The sequence below is a fragment of the Anastrepha ludens genome, chromosome 3 (assembly GCF_028408465.1).
Source record: "Anastrepha ludens isolate Willacy chromosome 3, idAnaLude1.1, whole genome shotgun sequence".
Taxonomy (NCBI): Eukaryota; Metazoa; Arthropoda; class Insecta; order Diptera; family Tephritidae; genus Anastrepha; species Anastrepha ludens.
In genome coordinates, this window is record NC_071499.1 from 25321624 (window position 1) to 25335008 (window position 13385).

Below are 13385 nucleotides of genomic sequence, written 5' to 3' on the forward strand. Positions count from 1 at the left end.
TTATGTTCTCTATCACACATTGCAGGTCAAGCTTAGAGCCTTTCCTTGCACACTCATCCGCTCTTTCATTTCCTTCCGCTCCAGAGTGGCCAATACATCTTGCGTTGGTGTGCACTGAGGCCAGTGCCTTGATCGCTGCTTGACTATCAACAAAAATGGTTTCCCGGAGATAAGTCTTATCGTTTTTGCTGTTTTGTCTAGAGCGTAGATATCAGCTTGGAAGGCGTTAGACCGGTTTGGGAAGCTAAAGACGCAATTTAAAGATAATTATTCCGAATACACTCCTGGTCCAGTGCCATTGTCCGGTACCTTTGAGCAGTCAGTATAAATATGGTGACCACTATCAACTGATTTGACTCTGGTCTGTCAATACTTTCTGTCGGGTATTAGTATTTTATTGTCTTTTTTTCAGATCTATCTTGGGAACCAGATAGCCTGTTTTAGATGCGTCTTGCAACTGTTCCACAAATAGTAGAGCTGAATCATGACCATGTGTGGTTCCTTTTAGTATGCCTTCTGCTTCAATTCTGGAAGCAGATTTGGCCGCTATCGATCGGAGCACACCTATTATTCCTTTACAAGCTAATCGTTGGACTTTTATGAGACTATTTTGTGTCTACACTGCCTCTCACCATACGAAAGCTCCATAAGTCCAAATGGGTCTGATGATCGTATTGTACGCATTTTCTTTTGTCTGAAAAATCAGCAAAGGTGCCGTCACACCCATAGTATGTGGGGCATGCCTCCACTAACACTATAACATTTTTCCTCCTCGGCTGATTTTAAAGATAACCGCATAGCATTTCTTCAAGGTGGAGCCGCGTTTATGTCTATTGACACAACAGGTTCCTGCATCCAGGTTCCGCTCCTGTGGGCGTATGGAGATTTTACGTCGTCGATAGTATTCACTCCTCCCACTGTCTTCGAAAGCAGTTTTGGGGGGAATGAAGCATTGGAGAATATGCAATAGTCCAATACTCACAAACTATTGTCTTGTCTTCAGTTCGGTACTGTTGTGAGTGTTTGACTCAAGCGTCTCTGTCTGTCGTCGGTTTGCCTAAAACAGTTTATCTCCACTGTCCACCTGCTAGCAAAGGTACCAAAAACTTTCTAATAAACAAATAGGTTTTATATTTATAAGGTTGTTTTGTATTTTGTATTTTTTTTTCTTCCTCTTCCCCTATCGAATTATCACTATCGTATTATGACTTAGCTGGGTTAAGTACATTACATAAGAAATAACCTAGCTGGCCTTGCTATCTAATTAATTTAATATTTTAATAGTATTGAATACTTAGTCTATCTCTCTGCTTCTACTGCTGCTGCTGCTGCTCGTCACGACTGTAGCCGCGAACGTTTTTCCGGCGTCCCATTTAGTGATGGTCGAGCACATATCCTGGACATATCGTATTGTACGCCTAGTGGTTTATTTACGATTTCAGACCCATTTTTGGCCAAATGTTCTCTTACAGATAAAGAGGGCATTACAAGCTTTCTTCATTATTTCTCGGTGTTCCTTTTCCAAGAAAGTTTTGAGTCCAAAATTATGCCAAGACACTTGGCTTCGTTCGATAGGGTTAGTGTTACTCCATCAATAGACGGTAACTGAAAACTCGGTATCTTATATCTTCTATGAAAAGAACTAACTAGTTCGGTCTTGGCTGGGTTGACCATTAGGTCGTTTGAGGTCGCCCACTTAGCGAACCTTAAGGAGTTACATACGTCCAGAATTTTCAAAACATTGATTCCTTTTTCCAGATTATTATTCTTAATAGTTTTAGGCGTATTTCTGTGGAAGTCGGTTGTAAAAATTTCCCATAGATACAAAGTTATGGTAGAAAATGTAACTGCCCGACGAGAGTTTGATCAGCACAGATAGCTGTTCTTCATTTGAGACAGCTGGCCGTTACGAAATGCACTTTTAAGTTTTAACTCGTTTTTCTCTGAGCCGGATTTCTGTTATTTTTATTAAAAAATTTTATAAATATAATTATAGTGTGACATTTATGACGTAGAACGCATACTTTTTTTAGGGGGCAGATACCTATAAAATTTGGAAAAAAAAATTTATTTTTCATAAAATGTTTATATAATCCTTTAAGAATATGGCAAAAAATTTTTAGAACGCAAATTCAAGTATTTCTTATATTATATGTAGATCGTCAACCGTGAAGACTCTATTCTTTGCGTTTTCTTCGCGTTTTTCTCAAAACTATATTTTTCCAATTGGCGTACCCGATAACTCAAAAAGTTATTGACCGATCTCCCTGAAATTTTGCACACATCTTTTTATGATATGACTTTCTATGTGAATTTAAAATTTTTTGAAAAAACTATTTTTTCGAAGCAAAAATAGTAGGAAAATTCGTCCAAAATTCATTTTTTTGTTTTGAAGCATTTTATTCCGCGTAATTTTTTTTGTTCCATTTATTGTTTATTCATATAGAAATTATGACATCAATAAATAAAAAAAAATTTGGTTTTTTGTATTCTGGTCACTGACGCCGATGCTACAATGTCCGCCGATTAAGAAGTCCCGCTGCGACCTTCCTGGAAGAATTGGGTGTACATCCGCCATTTTAAATGATTAAAATAAAAAATTAAAAAATTTTATATTATTTTAATGTATAAATAAACTGTATGCCAATTTTGAACAAAAATATATTGATTTCTTCATTTTAAATAATTTTAATGAAAATCAGGGAAAATATAGCCGTTTACAGGTATCTGTCCCCTTAAAATTCCGTAAATTGCAAAATTTTTCGAAATTCCAAAATCCGGTTCGACAGACAATAACTACAACTTTATTTAAAAATTTTTTTTTTTACTTTTTACAGATCCATCAACATTTCCAAGAGAAATGATGCAGACCGTGGAGCAACTTTTTTTTCATTGTACTTTGGGTCACGTGATTTTTTATTTAGTAATTTTTGTTAGAAAAATTAAAAAACATTTTTTTATAAAGTTTAAGTATATTACTATAAAAAATGTGTAGCATTTTTTAATATTTATTTCTATTGTTATCCCGTTCTAAAAACAGTTTTTTTTAGCGCATTTTTGGCGCTGCTGTAAGGGGTTACACTTAAGGGGGTATTCTGGTCTAGAAATTTGAAAAAGAAAAATCGCTTTTTTTTGTATATTTTCAAAGTTTAGACCTTCAAAAATATGCCCTTCAACGGATTTTCCAAATTCGAATTATTATCAAAGATACAGCGGATTTTGTGACGTGGCGTCTAAGCCGGCCGAGTGGAGTGAATCGCACAATGAACGGCAGATGTTACCGGACGACTTGAGGACTCGTTCTGTCTAGAAAATCTTTTGTATCCGGCACAACCTTTATTTATTCTATACATATATATATACTTTAGACGTCCATATTATATACCTGGAAATATATCGCCGATTAATCCAGAGTAAGTAGTAAATATTAGGATCTAAGTTATTCTATTGAAATTGTTGCTCAAACTTCAAACGCGATTTTCTCAAAACTACTTTTTTTGAGATGGTCGTCATGATATCTCAAGTTCTACTTGACCGATCGCCTTGAAGTTTGATAAATACTTTTTATTATACATCTGTCTGTCGTGTCTGCCTCGGATTTTGGAAAATTTAAGTTTAAAGTATTTTTAAAAAATTTGAAAAGGTAAAGAAAGAGGGTAAACATTTTTTTTTTTTTTTCAAGTTGACGCCATTTCGTGAACTTTTTTCTTTTTTTTTTTATTTGTCGTAATCCGATAGCGACATTCTAACTAATGAAGAATTTTTTTAATTTGTTTCTTTTATATCACTACAAGGGTTGGAATCATGTGAACCATGGAGCACTGTTTTTTATGTAGCCCCCACTCCGCCTGCCTGCAATTCCACGATTTTTGTTTTTATAAAGGGTGGTTAAATGTCAAGGGCCGATGTTTAATGTGAACCACACCTAAACGTCAACGACATCGTTGGACTTCTTTCTTTGGGGTTATTCGAAAGAAAAAGGATAAGAAAATTCGGCTCATTAACGGCATAGAACCTCAATTATGCCTCAGCGTCATCGAAAATTTGGACCATCGGATGGAGGTGTACCGCCGCGGCCTCGGCGGCTATTTGGCCGATATTTTGTTTCATGCGTAATTCAGCCATACCAATATTATCATAATAAAGAGAAATAACAATAATTTCTTAAAAAAATTGTATTTTATTTAAAATCAACACCGGCCCTCAAACTTAACCACCCTTTACTTTTCGAATATTAATAAAAATGGATAGTACAAATGTCTTTCATTTTTTTTTATCTTAGTTTTAAAAATACCTAAAATTAAGGCGTCTAGACCAGAATACTCCCTTAACGCGTATTGCATGAGATCGCTGATAGTTGAGAGAAAGTTTCCACAGTGAAAGAACTTTTGAAAAATTTGCTTCATTTTGTTGTTTTATTATTAACTTTTTCTAGAACATTTCCATTTATGTGCACTTATGTGGCTATGTAGCTGAATATTTAGTTATATTTTTAAGTTCTTCACACTTTTTATTTTTACTTATTTTATATATTTACATTTATGAGAGGATTCTCCACAAACTTACCACAACTACTGTCATTCTACTTAACTATCTAAGACAATTTGAGGTTAAATGCGATGTAAAAGTGTTGTACAGTGTACTTGGGAGCGTCAACGTTGACATTTTAAACAAAACTGCGCTACGTTGGTTGCATATCTGCAGCCGTCGACCAGTGAAGATTGAGAACGGCTACTTGCAATTGCCATTACCCCACCGTAGCATCAAGTATGAAAAGGCGAACTAGAGTGATTCTCTGTTCGGTGATCTGTTGATCGGAGAGTCGCATCATCAAAAGTCAATCATGCTTCGGCCGGTTCGAACGACAAGTATTAAGACTTAGCTGTTGCATTCCGACCTCCACCACCTCCACGGCCAGATGCTTCTCTAATCAGTTCTAGTAGTTTTTGCTTCCTTTGATCTGGAGGAAGTGCGCTCAGCATGTCACGAATCGTTTGCGATGACATAGTCGTAAACTCTGGCGGCTTCTCAGTAGTTGCATTGATATCAACACTGTCCCTAGGAGGAAATATTTTTTATATTGTTTTTTTTATATTAGAGAATCACTTGTCATTGAGTTCATAAATACTTACGGACAACAAATAATCTCCTCAATTACAGTAAAACCACAATGGCCGACATCTTTACTGGTGAGACCCATTGTGGTCATAGAAGCGGGTAGTTGCGGACAATTCAGGCTGACAGCACAATTTCCCTTATAGTGTTCCGTTTCACATGCGTCATTTTCTAAAATACAAGAAAAAAACAATGCAATTTAAGTGCGTTCCGATAAAACCAAAATATAGTTGATTCAACAATCTGCTACAATTACAGTGTCCGGCACTGGACTACAGTCAGCTACAGCCGTACTTTCAACGAAAAATTACTTCGAATTAATTTGTATATCAATCTATGCGGCACAATAATTCCAAAATATTGTTTTGCCATACAAATCGATTCTCCCTAGTGCTCATTGCCTCTATACCAAATGGGGAAAGGTTAGCTTGAACAAGGCTTTCTCACCTTAACTCGTCCGAGTTTTCCGTCTTCGCTGATATCCAGTAAAATTTGCTTAAAATTTTTGTGGAACATTTGAACCATCTAACTGCCTCTTTTAATGAAGTTTTAGAAAGGGTCGAAAACACATATTTAGGTAGGAGATTGAGCATTAAAATATACTACAAAAAAGTTCCTCGTTGAGTTATAGAAGTCTGAGAACAGAAAATATATTCGAAGTCGATTTTACATTTTTTTTTTTTTGTTTTTTTAAAAACAATTCGCATTTTCAGCCAAAATTGAAAACTTTAACCCTCTCTGTAGTACTGTGAAGTTGAAGCTCTTTTAACTAAAGTTCCCTATATACCGCTGGGGTATATTGGGGTGTGAATCATACTATCTGCCTCCTAGAAGCGCTTACTGACGTAGTGTGGGCACACTCTGGGCAATGCAGCGGACGATGAACGACTTTATATTTTGCGAGAACAGGGCAGCAGTGTGTCGTAATTTAAAGTTGTAGCTAAAGAGAGAGGTGGATAGTCCCTGTCACCATACTGCTGAACCCAACAGCAAGACTAGCGTCAGCTCAGAGGGCCAATACGGTAGTTAGAGACGTATGAGGACCAGCTTTCTTTTTTCCTACTATGAGCTTCTTTCACATATTCGAAGACGAGGCTAGGATAGGTACTAAGGACAACAACAGAGTCTCTGGTCATATAGGAGTGGCGGTGAATGAGCCTCTTGTGGATCAATAGTGGCATTCCCAAGGCTTACTGGCGAAACAAGGCATAGACTCCAGACTGGAGGTGAATAGGCTGGCGTCCTGTTTTCCTCAAAATTTGTTCGCCAACGAAACATCAAATATCGTAAGTCCCAATAGGGATTAAGGACTGAAATAAGAATATACCATTTGGTAACTCAAAAAAGAGGTATCTTTGGAACTTCACCATCCATCTCGAGAACTCGGACTTCACCAATGACATCTGCCTCCTTTCACAAAAGGTTACCGACATGCAAGCAAAAGCGGATTACTTAGTTGCACTGGCCGGCAGTGTTAGACTGAAGATCAACATTGTCAACACCAAGGCCATGAGAGCCAACCAAACCGGCTCACACCATATAATAATTGGCCATTTCACGGTAGAATTCGTTGGTAGCTTGGCTATTCATTAACAGCCGCAGAAGCCGTCAACTGCAGACTGAGTAAAGCAAGTAAGGTGTTTGGACGAGCTCGCACATCGACGAGGGAACGAAGCTTCGAATATTTAACTCTTGTGTAAAGTCGGCATTGCTGTACGGAATTAAAACATGGCTGGTCACAAACAACATCACACAGAGGCTCCAGACCTATATAAACACTTGCTTACGCATAGTTTGAAGAATATTCTGGCCAAAGATAGGCAGAATTGCCACACAGTGGAGTTTTATTGATGAAAAGCCCATCCACCGGCAAATAAAACGCGATAGATAGGTCACACACTCAGAAGGCCATCAGTTCACTTAACTCGAATGGTACTAAACTGGCATGCTCAAGGAAGTACCTGGAGGAGATCCAAAACCACTTGGAGAAGATCGACCTTGCGTGAGTTAGCCGCTGTGAACATCATGTGGAATAGCGCAAAAAGAAACAGTTATTGTCAACAGGAACTAATCTTATCAGATGGCGAAGCCTTGTCGATGACCTATGTTCCCAAGTGAAGTGTTGAAGGTATATAACATATACCGCTAGGTCTGAATTTTCCAACTTGAAATAAGCAAATAAGCCTTTTCCAAATTGAATAAAGAGGCAAAGCGAATGGGTCTGGTGGTGAACGAGGACAAAACGAAGTACCTCCTGTCATCAAATAAACAGTCAGCGCAGTCGCGTATTGACACCCACGTCACTTTTGACATGACAGTTATGATTTCGAAGTTTTAAGAGACTTCGTTTATCTAGGAACCAGGAACCAATAACAATGTCAGCCTAGAAGTCCAACGTGGAGTCTCTCTTGCCAACAAGTGCTACTTTGGACTAAATAGGCAATTGCGCAGTAAAGTCCTATCTCGACGAACAAAACTAACACTCTACAAGACTCTCATCATGCCCGTTATAACGTATGGCGCAGAAGATTGGACGATGACAACATCCGATGAGGCGTATCTTGGGCTGTTTAAGGGAAAGATTCTTCGGAAGAATTTTGGACCTTTGCACGTTGGTGACGGTGAGTATCGCAGGCTAAAGAACAATGAGCTATGTGACCTTTATGGCAACATAGACGTCGCGCAGCGAATAAAGATTCAGCAGCTTCGTTGGCTGGGTCATGTCATTCGAATGGATACAACCGCTCCGGCTCTGAAAGTATTCGAAGCGGTACCAGCTGGTGGTAGCAAAGGAAGAGGAAGGCCCAGAGGAAGAGGAAGGCCTTCTCTGCGTCGGAAAGACCAGGTGGAGAAGAACTTGGCTTCACTTGGTGTTTCCAACTGGCGCCGGTTAGCACGAGAAAGAAACGACTGGCGCGCTTTGTTGAACTCGGCCAAAATCGCGTAAGCGGTTATCGCGCCATTTAAGAAGAAGAATGTAATTAAATAGACTCAGCAGCTAGTCCGACATGAGGAAGCATCAATCGAAACACTACCTTTTTAGTGTCTGCCATAATTTAAACAATCGAAAAAAGGCGGTTGAAAATTTTTTCGCGGGCCGGACGGTTTCTATGAAAAAATATGAAGTTTTTTTTGGGTATTCTCAGTTTTTGCAACGACACCACAAAAGGGTAGATTTCTCCTCATAATAACAGTTATTTACTCACCTTCTAATTGAGCTGCTCCGAGTGCCAGGCAAACAAGTAAAATAATCACGAACATAATTGGGCAATGGGTTGTGGAAATGTGGAAGTTAACTGTAGTTTGTCAAATGTTTTGAACCCGAAATGTCCTTTTATATTCCTCACAATTTCACGTATGTTTGTATCTATGTATGAATTTAGACTTGTGAGCACTTATTTGTAGCTTAAAGCCGGCACTTCTTTGCACTTCTCACACAAAATTTCAACTGAACTCTGTTTTGGTTTCGACAAATGTTTTCATATAAATTTGCTATTTATTTGTTGATACAAAATATTTAATCGATTTTATTTTTGAAATCAAAGTTACGCATATTTTTGAGTATTTTTCACTAGAACTAAAAAAATATTGTATATAAAATTTTGCTTTGCGAAAATAAACTCGATGACGGCTCTTTGCTTCACAACTAATTTTATTGTTTGCAGTTCATTTCAATGAAAATTCCTCAGTGATAAGACTCAGCTGAACTTTGATGCAAAGATGAATTCACATTAAGAGCAACTATTTTTCTAAGAACTCATCAGAAGTAAGTTTATACAAAATACGGGGGTACCTACATACGTTTTGCGATAGACAAGCAAAAATCAAATTTATAATCGAAAATGGTTTTATTGTTTTTCAAAAAATTCTCCGTGAAGATCAATACAACTTTGCATGCGATTGAATCAATTTTCGAAGCACTCGAAACGAGGCTTTTCTGGAGCGATTTTTAAATTATGCGGTATTCGATGCGAGCTAATCATTTTGGCGGCAAAATATTCATGCAATATTGAAGGTATGAAAGTGGAACTAATGCCCAAGCATACCGTAATCGAACGGTCTTGCGATATCACTACATACCAAGGCAGCTTAAACAGGTACTAGTACGAGTAGTTCTCTGAGTTGGAAAGATCAGATGGAGAAGGACTTGACATCACTTGGTGTGTCCAACTGGCGAGAAAGAAACGGCTTTGTTATAATCGGCCAAACTCGTGTAAGAGGTTATCGCGCCAATCAAGAAGAAGAAGTATAGTAGAGCATTTTGTAGAATATTTTGTTTATGCCTTTGGCCCCTAGAATGTCAAAATCTATAAACAAAGATTGACAGTTTCGAGTAATTTAAAGAAACGAAATCAGTTGGCAACTGAGTAGAAAAAATCAAATAATATCTATTCTAATTGCCCCTTCAATATGGCTGGATGCATACTAAGGCATCAATTTATTTTGACACCACAACCGATTTCACGCCCAACCTTGACGAAACTCATTCTTTGAATTCATTGCAAAAATGGTTGAATTTGGAAAACCGGCAAGCATGTCGCCCGATTGGGGCTACATCACGAAAAGTCCAACCAATTTTTTCAGCACGCTGCTGCTAGTTTGATGTATGTATATCGAAAGTCATAGAAATTCGTCGCCCAAAAGTGTGAAGTCTTAATTCCATTTTTTGACCAAGAATAATGTTTCAACTGCCGCCGTGGCTTAATGGGTTCGAATCTCCGTGCGGGAAACACCAAATGATAGATAGAAGATAGAACAAGTTTTTTCTAACAGCAGACATTCCTCGGCAGACAATGGAAACCCACCGAGTGTATTTCCGTCATGAAAAATCTCAGCAATAAAAATCATATCAATCAGAAATGGCACTCATACAGCAAAATGTTCAGTTTCAGCCTACTATATATTAAAACAGTCAAATTGTCTAAAAAATGTAATATTTTTCGAATTCACGCTAGTGCTACCACATCACAAAACGTTAGTAGCAACCCTCGTATGCAATTACGTATCTACTTGTGTATTTACTATAAGTCCAAGTGTGGTGGTGTGATTGGCAGGAGAATACCTTACCAAAATTGTAGTCTATTGGAATAAACAATATTCATGACTCTTATTAAGTAAATTACTACAATAAATTCAATAATTATTTCACGCCATTATGAAATTGCCTTCAAAATGCACAAAAACTATTGAACAAAATGACACATATTTCATTTAAATCGAGCGACCCGGACTATATTAATTTCATCATCGCATGTAAGCAAAAGATGTGTCAGACCTTTTTAGTGGACCTAAAAGCTTTTAACGACCGCCGTAGATGAATGGGTTGCTGCGTGACAACCATTCGGTAGAACTCAGATTCCAAAACATCGGACATGAACCACCAATTGATAGAAAATGTTGTTCTAGTAGCGGTCACTCCTCGGGTAGCAATGGAAAACCTCCGTCTGTATTCCTGCCATTAAAAAGCTCCACATAAAAAACCATCTTCCGCTCGGAAGCGGCATACAACTGTAGGTCTTTTCATTTGTGGAAAAACATCAAGACGTACATTCCAAATATCCTCTAAAGACGGAGCTCGTCTTATTTACGAGGAAATACAAAATACCTAGAGTGTTTCTCCCCTCAATAGGGGGCGCTCCATTAGTGGTCTCTGACAAGGTGAAGTACCTGGGACTCATCCTTCACAGAGGTCTTACGTGAAAGCCAAATATTGAGAAGAGAATTAGGAAGGCAACAGTCGCCTTGTATGGTTACAGGGCCGCTATAGGCAAAAGATGGGGCCTCTCGCCTAAAGTCACTTTTTGGCTTTAGAACACGATTATAAAACCAATCTTGCTATACGGAGTCCTTGTCTGGTGGAACTCGCAAGAAAGGATGGTATCTGTTAAAAAGCTGGAGAGGGTCCAAAGGTCTGCTCTCATTGGAATCAGTGGGGCGCTCCGTACCACTCCTACTTTAGCGCTTAATGCTATGCTGAATGTGGCACCCGTTGGCATTGTAGGAAAAACTACCGCTGCACGCGCCGCAATCAGAGTAAGCTGTTCGGGCCATAGGCTAGACTTAAGTTACGGACACTCTAGCATCCTTAAACATTTTGAGTTCATCTCCATGGTGCTGGATCCTGTGCAACCACGCTAGGTCCGAGCGGACCGTTTTCTACTCATTTACCCTCAAGGGCTGAGTGGGCGGGGAGCAACATTTGGCGGCAAGGCATGGCAAACATGTTCACGGATGGCTCGAAGTTGGACGGAAGGGTTGGTGGGGGAATATTCTGTAAGGAGCTTCCTTCAAACTTAAATTCAGGCTTCCGGACCACTGTAGTGTTTTCCAAACGGAGGTATCCGCAATTAAGGAAGCAGTGGACTGGTTGCTTACCTCGATAATTACCATTAAGGAAGTAAATATTTACTCCGATAGCCAAGCGGCAAGTAGGGCCTTGGGCTCGTTGCTTGTGCGTTGGAGATTGGTCGGGGAGTGTCTGGCTTCTCTCTCGATTGCATCCGAATACTTCGTCATCAGGCTCATTTGGGTTCCCGGCATAGAGGGAAACTGCTGGGCTGATAAGCCTTCTAGACAGTGAACTTTGGAGACGGTTTCGTCGCGTAATGACAGAACCTGTGGTTTGCTCCTGGAAAGATGGGCCTCGAGTCAACTCAGCGAGCGCTGGGTTAGTGCGTAAACGTGCATGGTCGCGAGATCCTTCTGGCTACGGGTAGACCGGGGACGCTCGTGGGATCTCCTAAGGCTAACAAAGCCTCAGCTCTCGAATTTGGTGGCTATCCTTACCGGACATTGTCCGTTAGGTGTTCATGCGGTGAGACTTGGGATTGCCTCAAGTCCGTTCTGCAGAAGTTGTCTTGAAGACGAGGTGGAATCATCTCAACACCTTCTTCTCAGCTGCCCTGCTCTCGTCTGGCAAAGATTTAGGCATCTGGGCTCTCATTTTTTCGCTACGCCTGCGGATATAGCGGGTCTAAATATCATACATTGGGTGAAGTTCATCAAAAGCTTGTTGCGGCTAATTACGAACACAAATTAGCCACCGTCGGCGTCGTCGTAAAATGTATGGTCATCATTGTCTCTAATCCCAAGGCTGCTTCTTCCTTCCCTTCTCCTTTCTCCTCTCCCATGTATGGCATCTCAACGGACGCATTGTCAATATTTGTCCAAGTGTTCCTAGGGTCGCCATTTAACCTAACCTAACCTAAACAGCATTACGCTATAGGATAAATGGCAACTGTTTTCCAAATTGAAATTTTTGCTATTCGGAAAATAACAGAATATAAAATTAAGAGGAGATGGAGCGGGAAACCGATTTGAGTCTTTAGTGACAGCCAAGTAGCATTGAAGGCCTTGAAAAACGCAAAGCAAATATCAAAGATTGCTCACGAATGTAAGAAGAAGCTCAATTATTTTGTAAAACGGAATAAGCTTGTACTTATATGGGTTCCAGGAAACTGCGGTGTTCAAGGAAGTGAAATTGCCGAATAATTTGCCAACTGCGGATCAGCGGTCGCCCATAGGGACCAGAGCCAACAATCGAAATCAGTTCTAGACGAATCATGAATTGGATCAGCGATTATGTATGCAATTTAAATAAAGAGCAAAGGTTCAGTCTAGAACGCTGTAGAAGTGAAAACTTTTTGTGACAAGCCCGAACGGAAAACTGTCGACCTTTCTTCAAAAACGTGTCCATCTGTCCATTAAAATGTGCATAAATCTACGGTATTGAACAAAATTTTTAATTACCATTCACTTGTAGTAGAGAAAAAATAATTAGTTTGTCTAGATTATAATCGACTCCATCTTGTAGTACGCTTTGACCCTCAACTACACATTCTTTGAGCGGTGACATAAAACTCGTATGAGAGGGCACGACAGAAGTCTTAACTGCTCACCGTGAATGGACGTCTGTCTCGAAGTAACTGTAGTGACTAACTATATATTACTCTTAGACCAAATATGCCGGCATTTGATTGTAATTTACAAGGTCCGGCACTCGAGGTGTAAACACTTAAAAAGGTCATAAATTTAGTTTGAAAAACTATTTTTATTCAATTCAAAGTAAAAAATGTGTGGAAATAATACCAAATTAGGAATCAATTTACTTTTGCTTGATATGACCACTTTTTGCCTTGACTATAGCCTTGAGATGACCCAAAAATGAAGCGGAAGCTGCCCGAATGTGACTTGCTGATATTTTGACCCACTCGCGGGCAATGGCTTTTTTCAGCGCCTCGAGACGGCTGAATATTTTAGTTCGGACTTTG

The 13385-nt window shown here is 39.3% G+C and overlaps 1 protein-coding gene across 1 annotated transcript; it reads right to left on the bottom strand.

Moving 5' to 3' along the window:
* Positions 1-4325: 4325 nt before the first annotated feature.
* Positions 4326-8732, bottom strand: LOC128856315 (uncharacterized). The gene is made up of 3 exons (XM_054091610.1): positions 8322-8732; positions 5133-5286; positions 4326-5058 (listed from the first exon to the last, which is right to left on the bottom strand). The coding sequence occupies exons 1-3, from the start codon at positions 8374-8376 to the stop codon at positions 4872-4874; spliced, it is 396 nt and encodes a 131-aa protein (XP_053947585.1). The 5' UTR covers positions 8377-8732; the 3' UTR covers positions 4326-4871.
* Positions 8733-13385: the final 4653 nt, after the last annotated feature.

What these genes read in the sequence shown, in the direction of transcription:
- LOC128856315 (XM_054091610.1), bottom strand. Translation starts at nt 8,376, where the DNA reads ATGTTCGTGATTATTTTACTTGTTTGCCTGGCACTCGGAGCAGCTCAA. An exon ending in CGGAGCAGCTCAATTAGAAG is followed by an intron (nt 5,287 to 8,321) that starts GTGAGTAAATAA and finishes CTTGTATTTTAG; the next exon opens with AAAATGACGCATGTGAAACG. An exon ending in GAGGAGATTATTTGTTGTCC is followed by an intron (nt 5,059 to 5,132) that starts GTAAGTATTTAT and finishes ATTTCCTCCTAG; the next exon opens with GGACAGTGTTGATATCAATG.